The sequence below is a fragment of the Oncorhynchus keta genome, chromosome 1 (assembly GCF_023373465.1).
Source record: "Oncorhynchus keta strain PuntledgeMale-10-30-2019 chromosome 1, Oket_V2, whole genome shotgun sequence".
NCBI classification, from domain to species: Eukaryota; Metazoa; Chordata; class Actinopteri; order Salmoniformes; family Salmonidae; genus Oncorhynchus; species Oncorhynchus keta.
The window spans coordinates 81,058,193-81,078,156 of record NC_068421.1 but is presented as its reverse complement, the minus strand read 5'-3'; the positions used below and the strand labels follow the sequence as shown (position 1 = coordinate 81,078,156).

The window sequence follows — 19,964 nt, the reverse complement described above, 5'->3', positions numbered from 1 at the left end:
CTCTTCCCCCCTCTCACCTCTCTCCAAAACATATACAAGCCAACGTGTTTCTCTCTCTCTCTCTTCCCCCTCTCACCTCTCTCCAAAACATATATACACCAACGTGTTTCTCTCTCTCTCTCTTCCCCTCTCACCTCTCTCCAAAACATATATACACCAACGTGTTTCTTTCTCTCTCTCTTCCCCCTCTCACCTCTCTCCAAAACATATATACACCAACGTGTTTCTCTCTCTCAGTCTCTCTTCCCCCTCTCACCTCTCTCCAAAACATATACACACCAACGTGTTTCTCTCTCTCTCTTCCCCCCTCCCACCTCTCTCCAAAACATATATACACCAACGTGTTTTTCTCTCTCTCTCTCTCTCTTCCCCTCTCACCTCTCTCCAAAACATATATACACCAACGTGTTTCTCTCTCTCTCTCTTCCCCCTCTCACCTCTCTCCAAAACATATATACACCAACGTGTTTCTCTCTCTCTCTCTTCCCCTCTCACCTCTCTCCAAAACATATATACACCAACGTGTTTCTCTCTCTCTCTCTCCCCCTCTCACCTCTCTCCAAAACATATATACACCAACGTGTTTCTCTCTCTCAGTCTCTCTTCCCCCTCTCACCTCTCTCCAAAACATATACACACCAACGTGTTTCTCTCTCTCTCTTCCCCCTCCACCTCTCTCCAAAACATATATACACCAACGTGTTTCTCTCTCTCTCTCTTCCCCTCTCACCTCTCTCCAAAACATATATACACCAACGTGTTTCTCTCTCTCTCTCTTCCCCCTCTCCCCTCTCTCCAAAACATATATACACCAACGTGTTTTCTCTCTCTCTCTCTTCCCCCTCTCACCTCTCTCCAAAACATATACACACCAACGTGTTTCTCTCTCTCTCTCTTCCCCCTCTCACCTCTCTCCAAAACATATATACACCAACGTGTTTCTCTCTCTCTCTCTTCCCCCTCTCACCTCTCTCCAAAACATATATACACCAACGTGTTTCTCTCTCTCTCTCTTCCCCCTCTCACCTCTCTCCAAAACATATATACACCAACGTGTTTCTCTCTCTCTCTCTTCCCCCTCTCACCTCTCTCCAAAACATATACACACCAACGTGTTTCTCTCTCTCTCTCTTCCCCCTCTCACCTCTCTCCAAAACATATATACACCAACGTGTTTCTCTCTCTCTCTTCCCCCCTCTCACCTCTCTCCAAAACATATATACACCAACGTGTTTCTCTCTCTCTCTCTCTTCCCCCTCTCACCTCTCTCCAAAACATATATACACCAACGTGTTTCTCTCTCTCTCTCTTCCCCCCTCCCACCTCTCTCCAAAACATATATACACCAACGTGTTTCTCTCTCTCTCTTCCCCCCTCTCACCTCTCTCCAAAACATATACAAGCCAACGTGTTTCTCTCTCTCTCTCTTCCCCCTCTCACCTCTCTCCAAAACATATATACACCAACGTGTTTCTCTCTCTCTCTCTCCCCCTCTCACCTCTCTCCAAAACATATATACACCAACGTGTTTCTCTCTCTCTCTCTTCCCCCTCTCACCTCTCTCCAAAACATATACACACCAACGTGTTTCTCTCTCTCTCATCTCTCTCCAAAACATATACACACCAACGTGTTTCTCTCTCTCAGTCTCTCTTCCCCCTCTCACCTCTCTCCAAAACATATATACACCAACGTGTTTCTCTCTCTCAGTCTCTCTTCCCCCTCTCACCTCTCTCCAAAACATATACACACCAACGTGTTTCTCTCTCTCTCTTCCCCCCTCCCACCTCTCTCCAAAACATATATACACCAACGTGTTTCTCTCTCTCTCTCTCTTCCCCCTCTCACCTCTCTCCAAAACATATATACACCAACGTGTTTCTCTCTCTCTCTCTTCCCCCCTCTCACCTCTCTCCAAAACATATATACACCAACGTGTTTCTCTCTCTCTCTTCCCCCCTCTCACCTCTCTCCAAAACATATACACACCAACGTGTTTCTCTCTCTCTCTTCCCCCTCTCACCTCTCTCCAAAACATATATACACCAACGTGTTTCTCTCTCTCTCTCTCTTCCCCCATCTCACCTCTCTCCAAAACATATATACACCAACGTGTTTCTCTCTCTCTCTTCCCCCCTCTCACCTCTCTCCAAAACATATACACACCAACGTGTTTCTCTCTCTCTCTTCCCCCTCTCACCTCTCTCCAAAACATATATACACCAACGTGTTTCTCTCTCTCTCTTCCCCCTCCCACCTCTCTCCAAAACATATATACACCAACGTGTTTCTCTCTCTCTCTCTTCCCCCTCTCCTCTCTCCAAAACATATATACACCAACGTGTTTTCTCTCTCTCTCTCTTCCCCCTCTCACCTCTCTCCAAAACATATATACACCAACGTGTTTCTCTCTCTCTCTTCCCCCCTCTCACCTCTCTCCAAAACATATACACACCAACGTGTTTCTCTCTCTCTCTTCCCCCTCTCACCTCTCTCCAAAACATATATACACCAACGTGTTTCTCTCTCTCACTCTCTCTTCCCCCTCTCACCTCTCTCCAAAACATATATACACCAACGTGTTTCTCTCTCTCTCTCTTCCCCCTCTCACCTCTCTCCAAAACATATACACACCAACGTGTTTCTCTCTCTCTCATCTCTCTCCAAAACATATACACACCAACGTGTTTCTCTCTCTCAGTCTCTCTTCCCCCTCTCACCTCTCTCCAAAACATATATACACCAACGTGTTTCTCTCTCTCAGTCTCTCTTCCCCCTCTCACCTCTCTCCAAAACATATACACACCAACGTGTTTCTCTCTCTCTCTCTTCCCCCTCTTACCTCTCTCCAAAACATATATACACCAACGTGTTTCTCTCTCTCTCTCTCTTCCCCCTCTCACCTCTCTCCAAAACATATACACACCAACGTGTTTCTCTCTCTCTCTTCCCCCTCTCACCTCTCTCCAAAACATATATACACCAACGTGTTTTCTCTCTCTCTCTCTTCCCCCTCTCACCTCTCTCCAAAACATATATACACCAACGTGTTTTCTCTCTCTCTCTCTTCCCCCTCTCTCTCTCCAAAACATATATACACCAACGTGTTTCTCTCTCTCTCTCTTCCCCCTCTCACCTCTCTCCAAAACATATATACACCAACGTGTTTTCTCTCTCTCTCTCTCACTCTCTCCAAAACATATATACACCCGTGTTTCTCTCTCTCTCTCTCTTCCCCCTCACCTCTCTCCAAAACATATACACACCAACGTGTTTCTCTCTCTCTCTCTTCCCCTCCACCTCTCTCCAAAACATATATACACCAACGTGTTTCTCTCTCTCTCTTCCCCTCTCACCTCTCTCCAAAACATATACACACCAACGTGTTTCTCTCTCTCTCTCTTCCCCCTCCCACCTCTCTCCAAAACATATACACACCAACGTGTTTCTCTCTCTCTCTCTTCCCCCTCCCACCTCTCTCCAAAACATATACACACCAACGTGTTTCTCTCTCTCTCTCTTCCCCCTCCCACCTCTCTCCAAAACATATACACACCAACGTGTTTCTCTCTCTCTCTTCCCCCTCTCACCTCTCTCCAAAACATATATACACCAACGTGTTTCTCTCTCTCTCTTCCCCCTCTCACCTCTCTCCAAAACATATATACACCAACGTGTTTCTCTCTCTCTCTCTCCCCCTCTCACCTCTCTCCAAAACATATACACACCAACGTGTTTCTCTTTCTCTTCCCCCTCTCACCTCTCTCCAAAACATATACACACCAACGTGTTTCTCTCTCTCTCTCTCTTCCCCCTCTCCAAAACATATATACACCAACGTGTTTCTCTCTCTCTCTTCCCCCTCTCACCTCTCTCCAAAACATATACAAGCCAACGTGTTTTCTCTCTCTCTCTCTCTTCCCCTCTCACCTCTCTCCAAAACATATATACACCAACGTGTTTCTCTCTCTCTCTCTTCCCCCTCCCACCTCTCTCCAAAACATATATACACCAACGTGTTTCTCTTCTTCTTCCCCCTCTCTCTCTCCAAAACATATCGTGTTTTCTCTCTCTCTCTCTTCCCCCTCTCCTCTCTCCAAAACATATATACACCAACGTGTTTCTCTCTCTCTCTTCCCCTCTCACCTCTCTCCAAAACATATATACACCAACGTGTTTCTCTCTCTCTCTCTTCCCCTCTCACCTCTCTCCAAAACATATACACACCAACGTGTTTCTCTCTCTCTCATCTCTCTCCAAAACATATACACACCAACGTGTTTCTCTCTCTCAGTCTCTCTTCCCCCTCTCACCTCTCTCCAAAACATATATACACCAACGTGTTTCTCTCTCTCAGTCTCTCTTCCCCCTCTCACCTCTCTCCAAAACATATACACACCAACGTGTTTCTCTCTCTCTCTTCCCCCTCCCACCTCTCTCCAAAACATATATACACCAACGTGTTTCTCTCTCTCTCTCTCTTCCCCCTCTCACCTCTCTCCAAAACATATATACACCAACGTGTTTCTCTCTCTCTCTCTTCCCCCTCTCACCTCTCTCCAAAACATATATACACCAACGTGTTTTCTCTCTCTCTCTCTTCCCCCTCTCACCTCTCTCCAAAACATATACACACCAACGTGTTTTCTCTCTCTCTTCCCCCTCTCACCTCTCTCCAAAACATATATACACCAACGTGTTTTCTCTCTCTCTCTCTTCCCCCATCTCACCTCTCTCCAAAACATATATACACCAACGTGTTTCTCTCTCTCTCTTCCCCCTCCACCTCTCTCTCCAAAACATATATACACCAACGTGTTTTCTCTCTCTCTTCCCCCTCTCCCTCTCCAAACATATATACACCAACGTGTTTCTCTCTCTCTCTCTTCCCCCCTCCCACCTCTCTCCAAAACATATATACACCAACGTGTTTCTCTCTCTCTCTCTTCCCCCCTCTCACCTCTCTCCAAAACATATATACACCAACGTGTTTCTCTCTCTCTCTCTTCCCCCTCTCACCTCTCTCCAAAACATATACACACCAACGTGTTTCTCTCTCTCTCTCTTCCCCCTCTCACCTCTCTCCAAAACATATATACACCAACGTGTTTCTCTCTCTCTCTCTTCCCCCCTCTCACCTCTCTCCAAAACATATATACACCAACGTGTTTCTCTCTCTCTCTCTTCCCCCCTCTCACCTCTCTCCAAAACATATATACACCAACGTGTTTCTCTCTCTCTCTCTTCCCCCTCTCACCTCTCTCCAAAACATATACACACCAACGTGTTTCTCTCTCTCTCTTCCCCTCTCACCTCTCTCCAAAACATATATCAACGTGTTTCTCTCTCTCTCTTCCCCCTCTCACCTCTCTCCAAAACATATATACACCAACGTGTTTCTCTCTCTCTCTCTTCCCCCTCTCACCTCTCTCCAAAACATATATACACCAACGTGTTTCTCTCTCTCTCTTCCCCCCTCCACCTCTCTCCAAAACATATATACACCAACGTGTTTCTCTCTCTCTCTTCCCCCTCTCACCTCTCTCCAAAACATATACAAGCCAACGTGTTTCTCTCTCTCTCTCTTCCCCCTCTCACCTCTCTCCAAAACATATATACACCAACGTGTTTCTCTCTCTCTCTCTCTTCCCCCTCTCACCTCTCTCCAAAACATATATACACCAACGTGTTTCTCTCTCTCTCTCTTCCCCCTCTCACCTCTCTCCAAAACATATACACACCAACGTGTTTCTCTCTCTCTCATCTCTCTCCAAAACATATACACACCAACGTGTTTCTCTCTCTCAGTCTCTCTTCCCCCTCTCACCTCTCTCCAAAACATATATACACCAACGTGTTTCTCTCTCTCAGTCTCTCTTCCCCCTCTCACCTCTCTCCAAAACATATACACACCAACGTGTTTCTCTCTCTCTCTTCCCCCCTCCCACCTCTCTCCAAAACATATATACACCAACGTGTTTCTCTCTCTCTCTCTCTTCCCCCTCTCACCTCTCTCCAAAACATATACACACCAACGTGTTTCTCTCTCTCTCTCTTCCCCCTCTCACCTCTCTCCAAAACATATATACACCAACGTGTTTCTCTCTCTCTCTCTCTTCCCCCTCTCACCTCTCTCCAAAACATATACACACCAACGTGTTTCTCTCTCTCTCTTCCCCCTCTCACCTCTCTCCAAAACATATATACACCAACGTGTTTCTCTCTCTCTCTCTTCCCCCCTCTCACCTCTCTCCAAAACATATATACACCAACGTGTTTCTCTCTCTCTCTTCCCCCCTCCCACCTCTCTCCAAAACATATACACACCAACGTGTTTCTCTCTCTCTCTTCCCCCTCTCACCTCTCTCCAAAACATATATACACCAACGTGTTTTCTCTCTCTTCTTCCCCCTCCCACCTCTCTCAAAACATATATACACCAACGTGTTTCTCTTCTCCTCTTCCCCCTCTCACCTCTCTCCAAAACATATATACACCAACGTGTTTCTCTCTCTCTCTCTTCCCCCTCTCACCTCTCTCCAAAACATATATACACCAACGTGTTTCTCTCTCTCTCTTCCCCCTCTCACCTCTCTCCAAAACATATACACACCAACGTGTTTCTCTCTCTCTCTTCCCTCTCACCTCTCTCCAAAACATATATACACCAACGTGTTTCTCTCTCTCACTCTCTCTTCCCCTCTCACCTCTCTCCAAAACATATATACACCAACGTGTTTCTCTCTCTCTCTCTTCCCCTCTCACCTCTCTCCAAAACATATACACACCAACGTGTTTCTCTCTCTCTCATCTCTCTCCAAAACATATACACACCAACGTGTTTCTCTCTCTCAGTCTCTCTTCCCCCTCTCACCTCTCTCCAAAACATATGTACACCAACGTGTTTCTCTCTCTCAGTCTCTCTTCCCCCTCTCACCTCTCTCCAAAACATATACACACCAACGTGTTTCTCTCTCTCTCTTCCCCCTCCCACCTCTCTCCAAAACATATATACACCAACGTGTTTCTCTCTCTCTCTCTCTTCCCCCTCTCACCTCTCTCCAAAACATATACACACCAACGTGTTTCTCTCTCTCTCTCTTCCCCCTCTCACCTCTCTCCAAAACATATATACACCAACGTGTTTTCTCTCTCTCTCTTCCCCCTCTCACCTCTCTCCAAAACATATACACACCAACGTGTTTCTCTCTCTCTCTTCCCCCTCTCACCTCTCTCCAAAACATATACACACCAACGTGTTTTTCTCTCTCTCTCTTCCCCTCTCACCTCTCTCCAAAACATATATACACCAACGTGTTTTCTCTCTCTCTCTTCCCCCTCTCACCTCTCTCCAAAACATATACACACCAACGTGTTTTCTCTCTCTCTTCCCCCTCTCACCTCTCTCCAAAACATATACACACCAACGTGTTTCTCTCTCTCTTCCCCCTCTCACCTCTCTCCAAAACATATATACACCAACGTGTTTCTCTCTCTCTCTCTTCCCCCTCTCACCTCTCTCCAAAACATATATACACCAACGTGTTTTCTCTCTCTCTCTTCCCCCTCCACTCTCTCCAAACATATATACACCAACGTGTTTCTCTCTCTCTCTCTTCCCCCTCTCACCTCTCTCCAAAACATATATACACCAACGTGTTTCTCTCTCTCTCTCTTCTTCCCCTCTCTCTCTCTCCAAAACATATACACACCAACGTGTTTCTCTCTCTCTCTCTTCCCCCTCTCACCTCTCTCCAAAACATATATACACCAACGTGTTTCTCTCTCTCTCTCTTTCCCCTCTCACCTCTCTCCAAAACATATATACACCAACGTGTTTCTCTCTCTCTCTTCCCCCTCTCACCTCTCTCCAAACATATATGCACCAACGTGTTTCTCTCTCTCTCTTCCCCCTCTCACCTCTCTCCAAAACATATATACACCAACGTGTTTCTCTCTCTCTCTCTTCCCCCTCTCACCTCTCTCCAAAACATATATACACCAACGTGTTTCTCTCTCTCTCTTCCCCCTCTCACCTCTCTCCAAAACATATATACACCAACGTGTTTCTCTCTCTCTCTCTTCCCCCTCTCACCTCTCTCCAAAACATATATACACCAACGTGTTTCTCTCTCTCTCTTCCCCCCTCTCACCTCTCTCCAAAACATATATACACCAACGTGTTTCTCTCTCTCTCTCTTCCCCCTCTCACCTCTCTCCAAAACATATACAAGCCAAGGTGTTTTCTCTCTCTCTCTCTTCCCCCTCTCACCTCTCTCCAAAACATATATACACCAACGTGTTTCTCTCTCTCTCTCTTCCCCCTCTCACCTCTCTCCAAAACATATATACACCAACGTGTTTCTCTCTCTCTCTTCCCCCTCTCACCTCTCTCCAAAACATATACAACCAACGTGTTTCTCTCTCTCTTCCCCCTCTCACCTCTCTCCAAAACATATATACACCAACGTGTTTCTCTCTCTCTCTCTTCCCCCTCTCACCTCTCTCAAAACATATATACACCAACGTGTTTTCTCTCTCTCTCTCTTCCCCCTCTCACCTCTCCAAAACATATACACACCAACGTGTTTCTCTCTCTCTCATCTCTCTCCAAAACATATACACACCAACGTGTTTCTCTCTCTCAGTCTCTCTTCCCCCTCTCACCTCTCTCCAAAACATATGTACACCAACGTGTTTCTCTCTCTCAGTCTCTCTTCCCCCTCACCTCTCTCCAAAACATATATACACCAACGTGTTTCTCTCTCTCTCTTCCCCCTCCACCTCTCTCCAAAACATATATACACCAACGTGTTTCTCTCTCTCTCTCTTCCCCCTCTCACCTCTCTCCAAAACATATATACACCAACGTGTTTCTCTCTCTCTCTCTTCCCCTCTCACCTCTCTCCAAAACATATATACACCAACGTGTTTCTCTCTCTCTCTTCCCCCTCTCACCTCTCTCCAAAACATATACACACCAACGTGTTCTCTCTCTCTCTCTTCCCCTCTCACCTCTCTCCAAAACATATACACACCAACGTGTTTCTCTCTCTCTCTCTTCCCCCTCTCACCTCTCTCCAAAACATATATACACCAACGTGTTTCTCTCTCTCTCTTCCCCCTCCCCTCTCTCCAAAACATATACACACCAACGTGTTTCTCTCTCTCTCTTCCCCCTCTCACCTCTCTCCAAAACATATACACACCAACGTGTTTCTCTCTCTCTCTCTTCCCCCTCTCACCTCTCTCCAAAACATATATACACCAACGTGTTTCTCTCTCTCTCTCTTCCCCCTCTCACCTCTCTCCAAAACATATACACACCAACGTGTTTCTCTCTCTCTCTCTTCCCCCCTCCCACCTCTCTCCAAAACATATATACACCAACGTGTTTCTCTCTCTCTCTCTTCCCCCTCTCACCTCTCTCCAAACATATACACCAACGTGTTTCTCTCTCTCTCTCTTCCCCCTCTCACCTCTCTCCAAAACATATACACACCAACGTGTTTTCTCTCTCTCTCTTCTTCTCTCTCTCCAAAACATATATACACCAACGTGTTTCTCTCTCTCTCTCTTCCCCCTCTCACCTCTCTCCAAAACATATATACACCAACGTGTTTCTCTCTCTCTCTCTTCCCCCTCTCACCTCTCTCCAAAACATATACACACCAACGTGTTTCTCTCTCTCTCTCTTCCCCCTCTCACCTCTCTCCAAAACATATACACACCAACGTGTTTCTCTCTCTCTCTCTCCCCCTCTCACCTCTCTCCAAAACATATATACACCAACGTGTTTCTCTCTCTCTCTTCCCCCTCTCACCTCTCTCCAAAACATATACACACCAACGTGTTTCTCTCTCTCTCTTCCCCCTCTCACCTCTCTCCAAAACATATATACACCAACGTGTTTCTCTCTCTCTCTCTTCCCCCTCTCACCTCTCTCCAAAACATATATACACCAACGTGTTTCTCTCTCTCTCTTCCCCTCTCACCTCTCTCCAAAACATATACACACCAACGTGTTTCTCTCTCTCTCTTCCCTCTCACCTCTCTCCAAAACATATATACACCAACGTGTTTCTCTCTCTCTCTCTTCCCCCTCTCACCTCTCTCCAAAACATATATACACCAACGTGTTTTCTCTCTCTCTCTTCCCCCCTCCCACCTCTCTCCAAAACATATATACACCAACGTGTTTCTCTCTCTCTCTCTTCCCCCTCTCACCTCTCTCCAAAACATATATACACCAACGTGTTTCTCTCTCTCTCTTCCTTCCTCTCACCTCTCTCCAAAACATATACACACCAACGTGTTTCTCTCTCTCTCTCTTCCCCTCTCACCTCTCTCCAAAACATATATACACCAACGTGTTTCTCTCTCTCTCTCTTCCCCCTCTCACCTCTCTCCAAAACATATATACACCAACGTGTTTCTCTCTCTCTCTCTTCCCCCTCAAAACTCACGTGTTTCTCTCTCTCTCTCTTCCCCCCTCTCTCCAAAACATATATACACCAACGTGTTTCTCTCTCTCTCTCTTCCCCCTCTCACCTCTCTCCAAAACATATATACACCAACGTGTTTCTCTCTCTCTCTCTTCCCCCCTCTCACCTCTCTCCAAAACATATATACACCAACGTGTTTCTCTCTCTCTCTCTTCCCCCTCTCACCTCTCTCCAAAACATATATACACCAACGTGTTTTCTCTCTCTCTCTTCCCCCCTCTCACCTCTCTCCAAAACATATATACACCAACGTGTTTCTCTCTCTCTCTCTTCCCCCCTCTCACCTCTCTCCAAAACATATATACACCAACGTGTTTCTCTCTCTCTCTCTTCCCCCCTCTCACCTCTCTCCAAAACATATACAAGCCAAGGTGTTTCTCTCTCTCTCTCTCTTCCCCTCTCACCTCTCTCCAAAACATATATACACCAACGTGTTTCTCTCTCTCTCTCTTCCCCCCTCCCACCTCTCTCCAAAACATATATACACCAACGTGTTTCTCTCTCTCTCTTCCCCCCTCTCACCTCTCTCCAAAACATATACAAGCCAACGTGTTTCTCTCTCTCTCTCTTCCCCCTCTCACCTCTCTCCAAACATATATACACCAACGTGTTTCTCTCTCTCTCTCTCTTCCCCCTCTCACCTCTCTCCAAAACATATATACACCAACGTGTTTCTCTCTCTCTCTCTTCCCCCTCTCACCTCTCTCCAAAACATATACACACCAACGTGTTTCTCTCTCTCTCATCTCTCTCCAAAACATATACACACCAACGTGTTTCTCTCTCTCAGTCTCTCTTCCCCTCTCACCTCTCTCCAAAACATATATACACCAACGTGTTTCTCTCTCTCAGTCTCTCTTCCCCCTCTCACCTCTCTCCAAAACATATACACACCAACGTGTTTCTCTCTCTCTCTTCCCCCCTTCCACCTCTCTCCAAAACATATATACACCAACGTGTTTCTCTCTCTCTCTCTCTTCCCCCTCTCACCTCTCTCCAAAACATATATACACCAACGTGTTTCTCTCTCTCTCTCTTCCCCCTCTCACCTCTCTCCAAAACATATATACACCAACGTGTTTCTCTCTCTCTCTCTCTCCCCCCTCTCACCTCTCTCCAAAACATATACACACCAACGTGTTTCTCTCTCTCTCTTCCCCCTCTCACCTCTCTCCAAAACATATATACACCAACGTGTTTCTCTCTCTCTCTCTCTTCCCCCATCTCACCTCTCTCCAAAACATATATACACCAACGTGTTTCTCTCTCTCTCTTCCCCCTCTCACCTCTCTCCAAAACATATATACACCAACGTGTTTCTCTCTCTCTCTCTCTCTCTCTTCCCCCCTCCCACCTCTCTCCAAAACATATATACACCAACGTGTTTCTCTCTCTCTCTCTCTCTCTCTCTCTTCCCCCCTCCCACCTCTCTCCAAAACATATATACACCAACGTGTTTCTCTCTCTCTCTCTTCCCCCTCTCACCTCTCTCCAAAACATATATACACCAACGTGTTTCTCTCTCTCTCTCTTCCCCCTCTCACCTCTCTCCAAAACATATATACACCAACGTGTTTCTCTCTCTCTCTCTTCCCCCTCTCACCTCTCTCCAAAACATATATACACCAACGTGTTTCTCTCTCTCTCTCTTCCCCCTCTCACCTCTCTCCAAAACATATACACACCAACGTGTTTCTCTCTCTCTCTCTTCCCCCTCTCACCTCTCTCCAAAACATATATACACCAACGTGTTTCTCTCTCTCTTCCCCTCTCACCTCTCTCCAAAACATATATACACCAACGTGTTTCTCTCTCTCTCTCTTCCCCCCTCTCACCTCTCTCCAAAACATATACAAGCCAACGTGTTTTCTCTCTCTCTCTCTTTCCCCTCTCACCTCTCTCCAAAACATATATACACCAACGTGTTTCTCTCTCTCTCTCTCCCCCTCCCACCTCTCTCCAAAACATATATACACCAACGTGTTTCTCTCTCTCTCTTCCCCCTCTCACCTCTCTCCAAAACATATACAAGCCAACGTGTTTCTCTCTCTCTCTCTTCCCCTCTCACCTCTCTCCAAAACATATATACACCAACGTGTTTCTCTCTCTCTCTCTCTTCCCCTCTCACCTCTCTCCAAAACATATATACACCAACGTGTTTTTCTCTCTCTCTCTTCCCCCTCTCACCTCTCTCCAAAACATATATACACACCAACGTGTTTCTCTCTCTCTCATCTCTCTCCAAAACATATACACACCAACGTGTTTCTCTCTCAGTCTCTCTCTTCCCCCTCACCTCTCTCCAAAACATATATACACCAACGTGTTTCTCTCTCTCAGTCTCTCTTCCCCCTCTCACCTCTCTCCAAAACATATACACACCAACGTGTTTCTCTCTCTCTCTTCCCCCTCCCACCTCTCTCCAAAACATATATACACCAACGTGTTTCTCTCTCTCTCTCTCTTCCCCCTCTCACCTCTCTCCAAAACATATACACACCAACGTGTTTCTCTCTCTCTCTTCCCCCTCTCACCTCTCTCCAAAACATATATACACCAACGTGTTTCTCTCTCTCTCTCTCTTCCCCCCTCCCACCTCTCTCCAAAACATATATACACCAACGTGTTTCTCTCTCTCTCTTCCCCCTCTCACCTCTCTCCAAAACATATACAAGCCAACGTGTTTTCTCTCTCTCTCTCTTCCCCCTCTCACCTCTCTCCAAAACATATATACACCAACGTGTTTCTCTCTCTCTCTTCCCCTCTCACCTCTCTCCAAAACATATATACACCAACGTGTTTCTCTCTCTCTCTCCCCCTCTCACCTCTCTCCAAAACATATATACACCAACGTGTTTCTCTCTCTCTCTTCCCCTCTCACCTCTCTCCAAAACATATATACACCAACGTGTTTCTCTCTCTCTCTTCCCCCTCTCACCTCTCTCCAAAACATATATACACCAACGTGTTTCTCTCTCTCTTCCCCTCTCACCTCTCTCCAAAACATATATACACCAATGTGTTTCTCTCTCTCTCTCTCTTCCCCCCTCTCACCTCTCTCCAAAACATATACACACCAACGTGTTTCTCTCTCTCTCTCTCTTCCCCCTCTCACCTCTCTCCAAAACATATATACACCAACGTGTTTCTCTCTCTCTCTCTTCCCCCTCTCACCTCTCTCCAAAACATATATACACCAATGTGTTTCTCTCTCTCTCTTCCCCCTCTCACCTCTCTCCAAAACATATATACACCAACGTGTTTCTCTCTCTCTCTTCCCCCTCACCTATCTCCAAAACATATACACACCAACGTGTTTCTCTCTCTCTCTTCCCCTCTCACCTCTCTCCAAAACATATATACACCAACGTGTTTCTCTCTCTCTCTCTCTTCCCCTCTCACCTCTCTCCAAAACATATACACACCAACGTGTTTCTCTCTCTCTCTTCCCCCCTCTCACCTCTCTCCAAAACATATACATACCAACGTGTTTCTCTCTCTCTCTCTTCCCCCCTCCCACCTCTCTCCAAAACATATATACACCAACGTGTTTCTCTCTCTCTCTTTCCCCCTCTCACCTCTCTCCAAAACATATATACACCAATGTGTTTCTCTCTCTCTCTTCCCCCCTCCCACCTCTCTCCAAAACATATACACACCAACGTGTTTCTCTCTCTCAGTCTCTCTTCCCCCTCTCACCTCTCTCCAAAACATATACACACCAACGTGTTTCTCTCTCTCTCTTCCCCCCTCTCACCTCTCTCCAAAACATATACATACCAACGTGTTTCTCTCTCTCTCTCTCTCTCTTCCCCCTCCCACCTCTCTCCAAAACATATATACACCAACGTGTTTCTCTCTCTCTCTTTCCCCCTCTCACCTCTCTCCAAAACATATATACACCAACGTGTTTCTCTCTCTCTCTTCCCCCCTCCCACCTCTCTCCAAAACATATACACACCAACGTGTTTCTCTCTCTCAGTCTCTCTTCCCCCTCTCACCTCTCTCCAAAACATATACACACCAACGTGTTTCTCTCTCTCTCTTCCCCCCTCTCACCTCTCTCCAAAACATATACATACCAACGTGTTTCTCTCTCTCTCTCTCTTCCTCCCTCCCACCTCTCTCCAAAACATATATACACCAACGTGTTTCTCTCTCTCTCTTCCCCCTCTCACCTCTCTCCAAAACATATACATACCAACGTGTTTCTCTCTCTCTCTCTTCCCCTCTCACCTCTCTCCAAAACATATATACACCAACGTGTTTCTCTCTCTCTCTTCCCCCTCCCACCTCTCTCCAAAACATATATACACCAACGTGTTTCTCTCTCTCTCTTCCCCCTCTCACCTCTCTCCAAAACATATATACACCAACGTGTTTCTCTCTCTCTCTTCCCCCCTCTCACCTCTCTCCAAAACATATACATACCAACGTGTTTCTCTCTCTCTCTCTCTTCCCCCCTCCCACCTCTCTCCAAAACATATATACACCAACGTGTTTCTCTCTCTCTCTCTTCCCCCTCTCACCTCTCTCCAAAACATATACATACCAACGTGTTTTCTCTCTCTCTCTTCCCCCTCTCTCTCTCTCCAAAACATATATACACCAACGTGTTTCTCTCTCTCTCTCTTCCCCCTCCCACCTCTCTCCAAAACATATATACACCAACGTGTTTCTCTCTCTCTCTTCCCCCCTCTCACCTCTCTCCAAAACATATACATACCAACGTGTTTCTCTCTCTCTCTCTTCCCCCTCTCACCTCTCTCCAAAACATATATACACCAACGTGTTTCTCTCTCTCTCTCTTCCCCCCTCCCACCTCTCTCCAAAACATATATACACCAACGTGTTTCTCTCTCTCTCTCTCTTCCCCCCTCTCACCTCTCTCCAAAACATATATACACCAACGTGTTTCTCTCTCTCTCTCTTCCCCCTCTCACCTCTCTCCAAAACATATATACACCAACGTGTTTCTCTCTCTCTCTCTTCCCCCTCTCACCTCTCTTCAAAACATATATACACCAACGTGTTTCTCTCTCTCTCTTCCCCCTCTCACCTCTCTCCAAAACATATATACACCAACGTGTTTCTCTCTCTCTCTTCCCCCTCTCACCTCTCTCCAAAACATATATACACCAACATGTTTCTCTCTCTCTCTCTTCCCCCTCTCACCTCTCTCCAAAACATATACACCAACGTGTTTCTCTCTCTCTCTCTCTTCCCCCCTCTCACCTCTCTCCAAAACATATACACACCAACGTGTTTCTCTCTCTCTCTTCCCCCTCTCACCTCTCTCCAAAACATATACACACCAACGTGTTTCTCTCTCTCTCTTCCCCCCTTTCACCTCTCTCCAAAACATATATACACCAACGTGTTTCTCTCTCTCTCTTCCCCCTCTCACCTCTCTCCAAAACATATATACACCAACGTGTTTCTCTCTCTCTCTTCCCCCTCTCACCTCTCTCCAAAACATATACACACCAATGTGTTTGTCTCTCTCCTCTCCCTCCAGTACCCTGTCGCCACACTGGCCTGCAGGCCTACCTGAACTGCAGTACTAACACAGCTCAGATCTCCTGGACGCCTGGTAACGGCACTCTGATCTACAAAGCCTTGGCAGAGGGCTTTGACATCAAACACCAGCTCACCTGCTCCAGCCCCGGCTCCGGCTGCAATATCAGCAAGCTGCAGTGTGGAGAGAGGTACAGGGTCAGTGTCAGGGGAGAGGGGCGCACCTGCCCCAGTCCCGCCCGCGACTGGGTCGTAGTCAACACAGGTAAAATACAGTTCTACCATCATACCAACAGTCCTACCATCAAACATCTACACACACCTACAGTACCAGTCAAACATCTACACACACCTACATAACCAGTCAAACATCTACACACACCTACAGTACCAGTCAAACATCTACACACACCTACAGTATCAGTCAAACATCTACACACACCTACAGTACCAGTCAAACATCTACACACACCTACAGTACCAGTCAAACATCTACACACACCTACAGTACCAGTCAAACATCTACACACACCTACAGTACCAGTCAAACATCTACACACACCTACAGTACCAGTCAAACGTTTGGACACACATACAGTACCAGTCAAACGTTTGGACACACCTACAGTACCAGTCAAACGTTTGGACACACCTACAGTACCAGTCAAACATCTACTCACACCTACAGTACCAGTCAAACATCTACACACACCTACAGTACCAGTCAAACGTTTGGACACACCAACAGTACCAGTCAAACATCTACACACACCAACAGTACCAGTCAAACGTTTGGACACACCTACAGTACCAGTCAAACATCTACACACACCTACAGTACCAGTCAACATCTACACACACCAACAGTACCAGTCAAACGTTTGGACACACCTACAGTACCAGTCAAACATCTACACACACCTACAGTACCAGTCAAACGTTTGGACACACCAACAGTACCAGTCAAACATCTACACACACCTACAGTACCAGTCAAACGTTTGGACACACCAACAGTACCAGTCAAACATCTACACACACCAACAGTACCAGTCAAACGTTTGGACACACCTACAGTACCAGTCAAACATCTACACACACCTACAGTACCAGTCAAACATCTACACACACCTACAGTACCAGTCAAACATCTACACACACCTACAGTACCAGTCAAACATCTACACACACCTACAGTACCAGTCAAACATCTACACACACCTACAGTACCAGTCAAACGTTTGGACACACCTACAGTACCAGTCAAACGTTTGGACACACCTACAGTACCAGTCAAACATCTACACACACCAACAGTACCAGTCAAACATCTACACACACCTACAGTACCAGTCAAACGTTTGGACACACCTACAGTACCAGTCAAACATCTACACACACCTACAGTACCAGTCAAACATCTACACACACCTACAGTACCAGTCAAACATCTGCACACACCAACAGTACCAGTCAAAAATCTACACACACCTACAGTACCAGTCAAACATCTACACACACCTACAGTACCAGTCAAACATCTACACACACCTACAGTACCAGTCAAACATCTACACACACCTACAGTACCAGTCAAACATCTACACACACCTACAGTACCAGTCAAACATCTACACACACCTACAGTACCAGTCAAACATCTACACACACCTACAGTACCAGTCAAACGTTTGGACACACCTACAGTACCAGTCAAACGTTTTGACACACCTACAGTACCAGTCAAACATCTACACACACCTACAGTACCAGTCAAACATCTACACACACCTACAGTACCAGTCAAACATCTACACACACCTACAGTACCAGTCAAACATCTACACACACCTACAGTACCAGTCAAACATCTACACACACCTACAGTACCAGTCAAACATCTACACACACCTACAGTACCAGTCAAACGTTTGGACACACCAACAGTACCAGTCAAACATCTACACACACCTACAGTACCAGTCAAACATCTACTCACACCTACAGTACTAGTCAAACGTTTGGACACACCAACAGTACCAGTCAAACATCTACACACACCTACAGTACCAGTCAAACATCTACACACACCTACAGTACCAGTCAAACATCTACACACACCTACAGTACCAGTCAAACGTTTGGACACACCTACAGTACCAGTCAAACGTTTGGACACACCTACAGTACCAGTCAAACATCTACACACACCTACAGTACCAGTCAAACGTTTGGACACACCTACAGTACCAATCAAACATCTACACACACCTACAGTACCAGTCAAACGTTTGGACACACCTACAGTACCAGTCAAACATCTACACACACCTACAGTACCAGTCAAACATCTACACACACCTACAGTACCAGTCAAACGTTTGGACACACCTACAGTACCAGTCAAACATCTACTCACACCTACAGTACCAGTCAAACATCTACACACACCTACAGTACCAGTCAAACATCTACACACACCTACAGTACCAGTCAAACATCTACACACACCTACAGTACCAGTCAAACATCTACACACACCTACAGTACCAGTCAAACATCTACACACACCTACAGTACCAGTCAAACATCTACACACACCTACAGTACCAGTCAAACGTTTGGACACACATACAGTACCAGTCAAACATCTACACACACCTACAGTACCAGTCAAACATCTACACACACCTACAGTACCAGTCAAACATCTACACACACCTACAGTACCAGTCAAACATCTACACACACCTACAGTACCAGTCAAACATCTACACACACCTACAGTACCAGTCAAACGTTTGGACACAACTACTCATTCAAGGGTTTTTCTTTCTTTATCTTTAGGGGAGAATCAGCTTTATATTGCGTAAAGATTGTGGCTTCCATCAATGTAATTGTCTGCATAATTTCAAATCCCCCTTATATTTTTTGGTAAATATAAAGTCAGCAAAAAAAGATACATTCCTTTATCAGGACCCTGTCTTTCAAAGATAATTCGTAAAAATCCAAATAACTTCACAGATCTTCATTGTAAAGGGTTTAAGCACTGTTTCCCATGCTTGTTCAATGAACCATAAACAGTTAATGAACATGCACCTGTGGAATGGTCATTAAGACACTAACAGCTTACAGACGGTAGGCAATTAAGGTCACAGTTATGAAAACGTAGGACACTAAAGAGGCCATTCTACTGATTCTGAAAAACCCCAAAAGAAAGATGCCCAGGGTCACTGCTCATCTGCATGGACATGCCTTAGGCATGCTGCAAAGAGGCATGAGGACTGCTGGTGTGGCCAGGGCAATAAATTGCAATGTCCGTACTGTGAGACGCCTAAGACAGGTCTACAGGGAGACAGGACGGACAGCTGATCATCCTCTCAGTGGCAGACCAGATGTAAAAACACCTGCACAGGATCGGTACATCTGAACATCACACCTGCAGGACAGGTACAGGATGGCAGCAACAACTGCCAGAGTTACACCAGGAACGCACAAGCCCTCCATCAGTGCTAAGTTTGTTAACAACAAATGTATGGATTGGTTGAAAAACGAGATTTAATGACTCCAACCTAACTGTATGTAAACTTCCGACCTCAACTGTACATATGCATTCATAAACATTCATACATATACACATATATATATACATACATACACATACCTATATAGTTGTTTTAGAATGTACCTTTATTATTCCCCGTAAACCCTACCACCCTTCCCCCAATTGTACCTTTATTATTCCCCGTAAACCCTACCACCCTTCCCCCAATTGTACCTTTATTATTCCCCGTAAACCCTACCACCCTTCCCCCAATTGTACCTTTATTATTCCCCGTAAACCCTACCACCCTTCCCCCAATTGTACCTTTATTATCCCCCGTAAACCCTACCACCCTTCCCCCAATTGTACCTTTATTATTCCCCGTAAACCCTACCACC

At 45.8% G+C, this 19,964-nt stretch overlaps 1 protein-coding gene across 1 annotated transcript in view; it reads left to right on the top strand.

Annotated features, from left to right (window-relative positions):
• LOC118383308 (uncharacterized) overlaps positions 1 to 19,964 on the top strand; it is a 74,408-nt gene that overhangs the window by 17,814 nt on the left and 36,630 nt on the right. Inside the window, exon 18 of the mRNA XM_052461937.1 lies at positions 16,024 to 16,287. Coding sequence (XP_052317897.1) covers positions 16,024 to 16,287 — 264 coding nt within the window. The remainder of the gene's footprint in view (positions 1 to 16,023; positions 16,288 to 19,964) is intronic.